This window comes from Panthera leo, chromosome E1 (genome assembly GCF_018350215.1).
Source record: "Panthera leo isolate Ple1 chromosome E1, P.leo_Ple1_pat1.1, whole genome shotgun sequence".
Taxonomy (NCBI): domain Eukaryota; kingdom Metazoa; phylum Chordata; class Mammalia; order Carnivora; family Felidae; genus Panthera; species Panthera leo.
Genome location: NC_056692.1, coordinates 25,533,219 through 25,545,320, shown reverse-complemented (window position 1 = coordinate 25,545,320; position 12,102 = coordinate 25,533,219). Strand labels below are relative to the sequence as shown.

At 35.1% G+C, this 12,102-nt stretch overlaps 1 protein-coding gene across 12 annotated transcripts in view; it reads right to left on the bottom strand.

The window, feature by feature from the left end:
* Window positions 1-12,102, bottom strand: part of BCAS3 (BCAS3 microtubule associated cell migration factor) — a 608,014-nt gene that overhangs the window by 373,780 nt on the left and 222,132 nt on the right. For all 12 annotated transcript variants that reach the window (XM_042915733.1, XM_042915732.1, XM_042915730.1 and 9 more), the window contains one exon: window positions 4,147-4,280. In XM_042915733.1, the coding sequence (XP_042771667.1) occupies window positions 4,147-4,280 (134 nt within the window). The remainder of the gene's footprint in view (window positions 1-4,146; window positions 4,281-12,102) is intronic.

Genomic DNA, 12,102 nt, shown 5'->3' with positions numbered 1-12,102 from the left:
TTTACCAAGGAGGTGAAAGACCTATACTTTAAAAACTATAAAACACTGACAAAAGAAATTGAAGATGACACAAACAAATGGAAAGAAAATCTATGCTCATGGACTGGAAGAACACATATTGTTAAAATGTCTGTACTACCAAAAGCAATCTACAAATTTAATGCAGTACCTGTCAAAATACCAAGAGCGTTTTTTACAGAGCTAGAACAAATAATCCTAAAATTTTCATGGAATCACAAAAGACCCTGAATAGCCAAAAATTGTAAAAAAAGAAAACAAAACTGGTGGTGTCACAGTTCCAGATTTCAAGTTATATAACAAAGCTGTAGTAATCAAAACAATATGGTACTGGCACAAAAATAGACACACAGATCAATGAAACAGAATAGAAAACCCAGAAATGAAACTACCACTCTATGGCCAATTAATCTTTGACAAAGCAGGAAAACATATCCAACAGGAAAAAGCCAGTCTCTTCAACAAATGGTGTTGGGAAAACTGGACAGCGACAAGCAGAAGAATGAAACTGGACCACTTTCTTACACCATATGCAAAAATAAACTCAAAATGGATAAAAGACCTAACTGTAACCATCAACAGGAAACCATCAAAATCCTGCAGGAGAACACAAGCAGCAACCCTTTCACATTGGCTGTAGCAACTTCTTACTACACACATCCGTAGAGGCAAGGGAAACAAAAGCAAAAATGAACTACTGGGACTCCGTTAAGATAAAAAGCTTCTGCACAGCAAAGGAAACAATCAACAAAACAAAAAGGCAATCTTTACAATGGGAGAAGATATTTGCAAATGACATATCTGGTAAAAGGGTGAGTATCCAAAATATATAAAGAACTTATAAAACTCAACACTCAAAATAATAATAACAATCCAATTAAAAAGGGGCAGAGGACAAGAATAGATCTTTTTCCAAAGAAGATATCCAGATGGCAAACAGACACATGAAAAGATGCTCAAAATCACACATCATCAGGGAAATGCAAATCAAAACCACAATGAGATACTACCTCACACCTGTGATAATGGCTAAAATTAACAACACAGGAAACAACCGATGTTGGTGAGGATGCAGAAAAAGGGGAACCATCTTACACTGTTGGAATGCAAACTGGTGCAGCCACTCTGGAAAATAGCAGGGAGTTTCCTCAAAAAGTTAAAAATAGAATTATCCTATGATCCAGCAATTACAACTACTAGGTATTAACCCAAAGGATACAAAAATACTGATTCAAAGGTATACATGCACCCCAATGTTTACAGCAGCATTATCAACAATAGCCAAATGATGGGAAGAACCCAAATGTCCATTTATGAATGGATAAAGATGTAGCATATATATTTACAATGGAATATTACTCAGCCATAAAAAAGAATGCAATCTTGCCATTTACAACAATGTGGATGGAGCTAAAGAGTATTATGCTAAGTGAAGTAAGTCAGTCAAAGAAAAACAAATACCATATGATTTCACTCATATGTGGAATTTAAGAAACAAAACAGATGAACATGGTGGGGGAAAGTGAGGCAAACCAGAAAACAAACTCTTAACTATAGAGCACAAAATGAGGGTTACCGGAGGGAGGTGGGCAAGAGGTGGAGGGGGATGGGGATAGGAGGGGATGGGTTATGGGTAATGGGTATTAAGGAGGGCACTTGTTATGATGAGCACTGGATATTGTATGTGAAGCAACAAATCACAAATTCTACACCTGAAACTAATATTATACAGTATGTTAACAAACTGGAATTTAAGTAAAAACTTGAAAAAAAGAATAAATAAATGCATACATAAGTCTCTTCTTCAAAAAAAGATGTCTCTCACACACACACACACACACACACACACACACACACACACACACACACCCTGGATTATTAGCCATAAAAAAGAATGAAATCTTGCCATTTGCCATAACGTGCATGGAGCTAAGTGAAATAAGTCAGAAAATGACAAATACCATATGATTTCACTCATATGTGGAAATTAAGAAATAAAGTGAATGAACATAGAGGGGATAAAAGAGAGGCAAACCAAGAAACAGACTCCTAACTACAGAGAACAAACTGACGATTATCAGAGGCGATTGGGTTAAATGGGGATGAAGAAGTGCACTTGTCCATGTTGAGTACCAGATATTGTAAGTGTTGAATCACTAAATTCTACACATGAAACTTATATTATACTGTATGTTAACTAACTGGAATTTAAATAAAAAACTTGGAAAAAATCAGGCCACATTTATAATGAAGAACTTCCTACATTTCAGAGTTGGCTAGCTGCATTCTCATGATACTGTTTAACTTGACCCTCTATCTCTGTCTTTTATGTAAGGTACTAATTATATTTAGGGGCTGAATTAGATTCAGATTTAATTGAGAGGACTTGGAAGAAATATTTCATAGATGATATTGTATATATACATCCTATTACACAAATCAGGAAGCACATAATGATACCTGACTGTTCCACTTTGGTAATGTTAAGACTCATCAGCTAAAGCCAAATACAGATGATTATTGCCTAAATTCATTGTTTCATTAGGGGTAGCAACAATGGTGATTCTTAAAATTCTAACTTTTATTTTAATTGACATATAATTGACATACAACATTATATTACTTTCAGGGGTACAACATGATTCATTCTGTGTATATATTACAAAATGACCTCCACACTAAATCTAAATTCTAAAATTTTTAATACTGGAACTCTTCCATAAGGAAAAACTTTACCTCATCAACTATTCAGTTATCTTATTAAATTGATACAAGGAAGACAAGGTAAATGCTGAATATTCTCTCTTTAATTATCAGTTTTGAGGATAATGAGTTAGTAAACAAGCTACCTACAATTATGTCCAATGCTTCCTTTTAAAGTATCATTATAAACTCATGGATTTCTATATATTTAAGATGTTTCATTTTATTATAGAAAATTCTTTAAATTTTTTAATGTGTATCTATTTTTGAGAGAGAGAGACAGAGCACAAGGGGGGGAGGGGAGAGCAGAGGAGAGGGAGACAGAATCCAAAGCAGGCTCCAGGCTCTGAGCTGTCAGCACAGAGCCTAATGCAGGGCTCGAACCCATGAACTGTGAGATCTTGACCTGAGTTGAAGTCAGATGCTTAAGCAACTGAGCCACCCAGGTGCCCCTCTAAAACAGCATTTTAGACTATTGGGAAAGGACAAGACTAGTCAATAAATGGTGGTGGGTGTCAATGAGCTATCTCTCAGAATAAAGTATTTACAGTAGTGTACTGGTAAATGCATAACCACAGGCTCTGGGAAACAAAAGAATAGTTGGGATTTTAGCTTATTAAGCTATCACAGTATCTACCAAGTGATATTAAGAGTATTAAATACATGTAAAAGCATTTAGCATGGTGCCTAATACAAATGCTTAGTAAATTACATATGTGGTTGTGTGTGTGTGGATGTGTGGATGTGGGCATGCCCATACATGTGTGCACAGTGATGTGTTGCTAAATGTTAAAAGCTGGCTGCATAAGAAAAAAATAGTTCTGATTTGTAGCGTTTGCTGACTCCAATTATGTAAACACTCTTACCATGGATGATTTCATACCAACAACACAATGTCACTATATCCAGAGTTTGGGAGAAATGTACATAACTCATTCTCACTAGCCACTGTGAACTGACTCCTACATACCACTGAATATTATCCATATAGTCATACATTACAAAACTCAATTATTTTTGTGTATATGTGAATGTGTTTACATGTATGTGTGTGTCTGTGTGTGTACATGTATGCATGCACCTGGAGAGACATCAGATAGATGACAGAGTTTTTGCTGGGGCAAGAAATGGTACAGGGTAGGAGGAGAAAGACAAATAGAACTTATGGAACTTTTGTTTTATCAACATTCATTGACTTGTTCACCTACTACTTATGTATTTATGGGGCCAAATATTTATACAGAATAATATTTATAGGATAAATATTTTTTCTTAATTACCTGATATACTCTATCACCAAGAATAGTATGTTGTCACTAACATTAAGCTTCAATATGATATAAATAACCAGTTATTTTAGATGTCATATTACACACATGCATGCGCATGCACACACACACACCTTCTGAAAAATATACAACTTACTTTGGCTTCAGTTTCTCCCCTGTGAAGAGTATACAGATGATGGACAGCACTTTGTGACGAAGACCAAGGATGAGTCAGAATTTGGAAGACATGAAAGTCATGGCCAAGGGTGTCTGTTGTAACTAGAAGCATTCCTGAAGAACACACCAAAAAGGGAGTAAAAATAAAAACAATTATGTATGTTGATGAAATATTTTCACAAAATATTCATTATGCTTTAAAATATCACCGAAGGAAAAAATGACCAAAGATGTAAAAAATTTCCCCAATTAAAAAAAAAATTAAAATGCAGCATCTTTTTCCTGTATGAACACAAAACCTTAATGCCATATCAGTATACAAGCATAGTGAGGATACTAGCTGTAAAGATTTTATGAGGTTCCTGTACAACTAGTAGAGAAAAGTTTATGGAGAGTTCACAAGCCTTTTAATACAGCAAATCTGATAACAAAGAATGTGAAAATTACTTCTCTCCATGGAACTAAAACTTGCTCCCATTTTTTGCCACTTCTTAAAACCTGAATTTTAAGTTTCAGTGTATCTGAAATACCCTACACTTAATCCACCAGTTTAAAAATGTTTCTCTGGGGCGCCTGGGTGGCGCAGTCGGTTAAGCGTCCGACTTCAGCCAGGTCACGATCTCGCGGTCCGTGAGTTCAAGCCCCGCGTCAGGCTCTGGGCTGATGGCTCGGAGCCTGGAGCCTGTTTCCGATTCTGTGTCTCCCTCTCTCTCTCTGCCCCTCCCCCGTTCATGCTCTGTCTCTCTCTGTCCCAAAAATAAATAAAAAACGTTGAAAAAAAAATTAAAAAAAAAATAAAATAAAATAAAAAATAAAAATGTTTCTCTACCCTGGCATAATATTTATTCAAATGCTGAACAGTGTCTCACATAGCAAGTTTTTAATTTTGATGAAATGTCATAGCTAAGAATTCTTTGCCTAATCCAAGGTCACAAAAATTTTGTTTTCTTGTCAAAATTTCAGTTTTATATTTTGCATAGAGGTCTATCATTCGTTTTAAGTTAATTTATGTATAAATTGTGAGGTATCAAACTAACTTTTTTTGCAAACAATGTCCAATTGTTCTAGCAAGATTTCTTGAAGGGAATATTCTTTACTCACTGAGGTCTTTATCCTTTATTCTTTATCCATTGTCAACTTGCCAAAGATGAACTGGCTGTATCTGCATAGGTCTTCACCTGGAAGTATTATTCTAGTCCATCATTTTCTGTGTCTATACTTTCATTAATACCACACTTGCTTGATTACCATAACTTTATATCAAATGTTGAAGAAAGAACCTTTTTTTTCAACATTATTTTGGCTATTCCAATTCCATTCCAAAAACAAAATCAGATTTTTTTTTTTTTAATTTTAGATAGAGCACATGAGTGGGGAGAGGGGCAAAGGGAGACACAGAGAGAATCTCAAGTGGGCTCCATGTTCAGCACGGAGCTAGATGTGGCACTTCATCCCATTACCCTGGAATCATGACCTGAGCTGAAATCAAGAGTCAGACACTCAACCAACTGAGCCACCCTGGTACCCCAAAATCAGATTTTTGATATTAAAAATTCCTAGGGGGGCATCTGGGTGGCTCAGTCAGTTGGGCAGCCGACTTCGACTCAGGTAATGATCTCATGGCTCATGAGTTCGAGCCCCAGGTCAGGGTCTGTGCTGACAACTCAGAGGCTGGAGCCTGCTTCAGATTCTGTGTCTCCCTCTCTCTCTCTGCCCCTCCCCCACTCACACTCTGTTTCTCTCTGTCTCAAAGGTAAATAAACATTAAAAAAATCTTAAATAAATAAAAATTCTTAGGATTTTGGGGAAGGTTATATTAAGTTTATAAATCAAATTGACTGATGGACAGCTTAACAATATTGAGCCTTCTAATCTATGAACACTTCCTATTTCTTGATATATGTTTTCTTTGACTTCTTATTTTTCCTGTTGAGTACATAAATTATACACATTTTTTATTGGATCCATTATAAATGGTACTTTTTATTTTATCTCAATTGTCAATTATTCCCTGCTGGCATATAGAGACATAATGGACATTTTTTTATATTGACAGATAGTCTGCCAGTTCTAGTCAGGGCTTTTTGTAGATTACACGGAGTTTTCTTTACAGATTATCATGTAGTTTGTGAACAGACATAATTTGATTTTTTCCTTTACAAACTACATGCCTTTTATTTTTCTTCACTTACTACACTGCTGAGGAAAACAGAAATGGGGAGAAGTAATATTCGTGCCTTCCAAATTTTAGGAGAAAGCATTCAATCTTTAAGTATGATGTTAGCTGTAGGTTGTTTTTTTTTTATAAATACTCTCTATCAAGTGAAGGAGGTTCCTTTCTACTCCTAATTTGTTGATAGTTTTTATAATGAATGAATGTTGAATTGTGTACAGTGTTTTACACCTGTGACATGACTATGCATTTTTTTTCTTTACTCAATTAATATGGTGAATTTTAGTAAATAATCAAATGTCAAACAAAATCAAACGTCAAACAAAACTTGCATTTCTAGGATAAACTCCACCTGGTCAAAATCCTTTATTATATGCTGCTGGATTCAATTAGCTAAGGTTTTAAGATTTTCATGACTGTTCCTGAGGGTTATTGGTTTGTAGCTTTCTAATCACGAGTTTGTCTGTTTTCAGTATCAGGCTAAAGCTGGTCTTGTGAAACTGAAGAGAGAGATTGCGGAAAACCACTATTATTTCCTACTTAGATTTTCAGTAGAATTTGTCAGTAAAACTATATGGGCCTTTTAAAAAAAAAAAAAAAAAAAAACCTTTAGGGGCGCCTGGGTGGCTCAGTCGGTTAAGCAGCCGACTTCGACTCAGGTCATGATCTCGCGGTCCGTGAGTTAGAGCCCCGCGTCAGGCTCTGTGCTGACAGCTCAGAGCCTGGAGCCTGTTTCAGATTCTGTGTCTCCCTCTCTCTGACCCTCCCCTGTTCATGCTCTGTCTCTCTCTGTCTCAAAAATAAATAAACGTTAAAAAAAATTTTTTTAAATACCTTTAAATATTTTTATTTTAATTTCTTTGTAATTTAAATTTTATTATTTTAAAATGTAAAATTTGGGGCTTAATTTAAATGTCCTTGGGTGAATTACTTTCTGTAACTCAAGGAAATGGCCTTTATTAATACCTGTAAGGTCTTTGGTGATGTCCACTTTTTCATTGAGGTTATCAACAATTTGTCTTCCCTCTTTTTTTCTTGATCATTCTAGCTAAATGTTTTCAAGGAAATCTATTCTGAGTAGCACTGATTTTCTGATTTCTTTTTTCAATTTCTGCTTTCTCCTATCTTTCTCCTTCTGCTATTAGTATCTTCTGCTACTTCATTTTCCTTGCTTTAGTTTTATTTGCTCTTTCTTTTTTCTGTTTTCTTAAGGTGGAAGCTTAGATTACTTTTTCAGGAACTTTCTTCTTTTTCAGAGTAAGCATATATTGATATAAATTTCCCTGTAAACCTGAATTCCAAAATTTTGACACACTGCCTTTTCTTTTGCATTCAGTAAATGTTTTCCAGATATTTCCTCTTTTACTCATGGGATATTTAAAGATATATTGTTCAGCTTTTCTAAGTATTTGGGTATTTTTCAGGTATCTTTCACATACTAATTTTTAGTGACGACAAGGAATTTGTTAAACCTTGTTTTATATTTGAGAAGAGGTTGTGGTGACTCTTCCATGTATACTTGAAACACCTGGAGTGTTCTATAAAGGTCAGTTAATTCAAGTTTACTGATAGCGTTGTTAGGATCTTCAATATCCTTACTGATTGCCTGCTGTCTTGTTCTGCTATTGAATTGAACTGAACACTGAACATTTCCAAGTATAATTGTGGATATGTTTATTATATAGCTCCCAAATACTAAACTTTTAAGTTCACACACATTTAGGATTCTTAGGACATCTTGACGAACTGCCTCTTTCATCATAATGTCCCACTTTAACCTGGTAATTTCCTTGTTCTGAAGTCTACTTTTCTGATACTGATACCATCACTCTAGCTTTGTTTTGATTGGTGCACTCATGGCATATACTTTTCTATTCTTTCACTTTTATAATCAATATAATTGTACTTAAAATGACTTTGTTTTAGGGGCACCTGGGTGGCTCAGTCGGTAGAGTGTCCAACTTTGGCTCAGGTCATGATCTTGCAGTTCGTGGGTTTGAGCCCCATGTCAGGCTCTGGAGCCTGCTTTGGATTCTGTGCCTCCCTCTCTCTGCCCCTCCCCCACTAATGCTTTGCCTCTCTCTCTCTCTCTCTCTCTCTCTCTTTCTCAAAAATAAACATTAAAAAAATGACTTTGTTTTAGGTAATAATTGAGGTCTAATTTGTTTTTTTTTTTTTTAATCTAATTCTGGACTTATAATTGGTGTTTGTAGTTCATTCACATTTAGCCTAACTTATTGGTTGAGTTTATAGCTACCATTTTATTACTTTTTATTAATTTTCTGATGGTTTCCTTGTTTTTATTCTTTGTTTCTCTGTTCTTGCTTTCTTCCCTTTTTCTGTATGATTTCAATATTTTTAATATCCAATTTCAATTTTTCCATTTCCTTTTTTTGTGTCTCTCTTTAAGTTTCTATCAGCCATTCTTGGAACTATAATACACATATCTAAATTTGTGCATGTTTGTTTATACTTTGTCCAGAATTTATATTTGTTTTCTGTAGGAAGAATGGTTTGTTAGTTTACTCTGCTGTGCCGGAGGCAGAATCACATTTTTTAACTCCTAAAACTTTTGTCTTTTGAAAAAAAATGTATGAAAGAATATTAAGTACTAGTGAGAAGATAATAAGGTAAGCATTTAAATAGAAAGATGAAGTATATCTGAGCTTCTTATTTACTAGGGTAATAAAAGGTACAGTTCTTGTCACGATGTTAAATTAAAAAATACCATACTAGATGCCTATTTCCAAGAGAATACATTTTAGAAAATAAAAAAGTGTTATTTATTGAGATCTACTTCAAATGTATAACAATTTAGATAACATTTAGATAACAATTAGATCCCACCCTGTAACCAGCTATGGTCATGAGGTCACTGACATACTTTATATTCTGTCCATCTTATTGTTGTTAACCAACCAACAAATTTCTAAGGTTGGGCATGAATGCTTAGTTGTCCTTTTGTGAACAATGTTTCTTCACTCCTACTTTTTGCTGAGTTATACTAAGTCTGAATTATCACAATTCTACTATGTTCTGATATCACTTTTCCACTACAAAACTATTTTCTGCACATGATAAACAATTCAATTGAAACATTCTGATAGGAAAATGATGAGCTCATATTTATAATACAAATACATGACTCACCTACTGAAGATAAACTTCATTTCTTCTAGAATCATATCAGTATTTTACTCATAATAAGCACTCCAATAAAAGTCCCTAGTAGCCATATTAAGAAGATTATTGTTTCACATGTGAATGATAATCACAAATGTACACTTTTCAACATGCTCCTAGATTTTCAACATCTGTCTGGTTTCTAATATGTAAAATGAATTCAGATTTTTAGAGAAATGGGCCACTGAAAATGTATCTTTATTATCTTCTGTGTATCCTATCCCAAAAGTTTTTTCCCATTTCCTCATGTAAATGTAGTTTCTGTGATCCACCAATGAACTTACCGTTTTTGACAAAACTTTAAAATAGTAAGAAAAAATGAAATAAAATAAAAATAAAAGAGCAGAGAGAAAAAGAAGAAATAAATAACTAGTATAGTACTATACAATCATGTTTTCTTTTAATTTATAATTTCCTCTTTTGCACACATTCTGCTGGGAGAAAGACAAGCTTTTTTTTTTTTTTTCTAGAAAACAAGTTAAAAAGCAGATATACATAAAAGGAAAAACTCGTACAGAGTAGACTGTGGCTTAAGAACTATTTATGCAGCATCAGAAGACTAAACCAGACTCTAGCCTGGCCATAAACTAAAACCCACGCCCCAAATGAGGTGCCAAGCCACAAAAAGCATTTGCGTCATCTGGGAATACAAGGAAAAGAAGGACTTCTAATTATAGGGCCTGGAAGCGGAAGCTTAGAGTGATTAGCTGTTTAGGCGCTGCTGTGTGTTTATCTGGAAGCTTCCTCTCCCTCACTCTCAGCCTCAAGTTTGATAGATGAGCATTAGCATTAGAGGGTGGAGACTGAAGCTGCTGATGGTACATGGCGTTCTCCAAAATCTGAGGTAGATGGAGACTGAACATTAAGGCTTTTGTGGCCTCATAAGAACATAAATCTTTTCAACTGGGCGTCAGCTGGTTAGCCCAAAAGACAAAATTAAAGAGTAGCAAACCTCTACTGGGCATATGTTATAAAATCTTGGAAACATGAGTAGGTAGGTCTTTTTTACCGTATCCTATTTATAACACCTCCCTAATTGTACGGTTCTTTATCACGTGCACACATATGAATTGGAAAACAAATTACCAGCTATTCACACTCTCTTCCAAAAATAGATATAAACACTGATATGCTGGGGCAAATGGAAATCCTTACAGGAATTCAAAATATATCTCTCATAATAATTTTATATTTTGATATTAATTCTTGTGAATTTAATACTTCCCCATCAGTACTTGTACAGATTAAAAACTTACACATTATCTAATTATCTTTTAAAGTTACTAGCCCAGGGGCACCTGGGTGGCTCAGTCAGTTAAGCCTCTGTCTGACTCTTGATTTCAACTCAGGTCATGATCTCACGGTTCATGGGTTCGAGCACCATGTCGGGCTCTGTGCTGACAGCGCAGAACCTGCTTGGGATTCTCTGTCTCCCTCTCTCTGTCCTTCCCCCTGCCTGTCTGTCTGTCTGTCTCTCTCTCTCTCTCTCTCACTCTCAAAAATCAATAAATAAATAAACATTAAAAAAAATAAAGTTACTAGTCTAATTTGTAACCATAAAAGCAGAGAAACAGAACCCTAGTACTGATCAAGGTCTTTTAGGTCTTCAAATACATAAAATCACAATAATAGCCTATTAAAGTCTGATTTAAAGTAAATGTGAATACTGAAAACAATGGTCTCAAAGTCTCCCTGTGGGCAGCGTCAGTGTTAGCAGATTTCTTAAGCTGCTTAAAGATGCTAATAATCAAACTCATCACTGTATTTTTCTAAATTTGTGGTCCAGGATATAGTAAAAGTCTTTCTAAAATTTAAGCTCAAAAACACTGTTAAGGGGCGCCTGGGTGGCGCAGTCGGTTAAGTGTCCGACTTCAGCCAGGTCACGATCTCGCGGTCCGTGAGTTCGAGCCCCGCGTCAGGCTCTGGGCTGATGGCTCGGAGCCTGGAGCCTGTTTCCGATTCTGTGTCTCCCTCTCTCTCTGCCCCTCCCCCGTTCATGCTCTGTCTCTCTCTGTCCCAAAAAGAAAAATAAAAAAACGTTGAAAAAAAAAAAACAAAAAAAAAAACAAAAAAACAAAAAAACACTGTTAAAGGCACTGATGTACACACTGTCGAACACATAAAACACATGATTCATTTTATCCCTTCCTAAAGTTGCATATAGCCACGATCAAGATAAATTAGACCAAAATATCTGATATGGTTCTTACCAATTTTTTCCATGTAGGAAAAACTAAAATCATAATTGGGTTTCTAGCTCACTTATTTTATAGCTTACTATTTCTATCCTCTTGCGTTTTTAGGAGTCTCAACGTTAAATGTTCTTACATCTTTATTCAAATACTTTGTTTTCCTTCTTTCACTTAGCGTCATGACATATTTAGAGTTCTGAAGACATCTTTGGCTATATCCAATGGGTCTTCATATTAAATATTCTACTATTATTTTAAATGGTCTTTTCATCCAAGAGACATATAGGAAAGTGGTGCATGTCTATGTGTATTTTTTTTTCCAAGTGGCTGAATATATTTTTTCTCAGATTCCAGAAAAGTTTCTAAACTTTATTAACCTTTAATATAT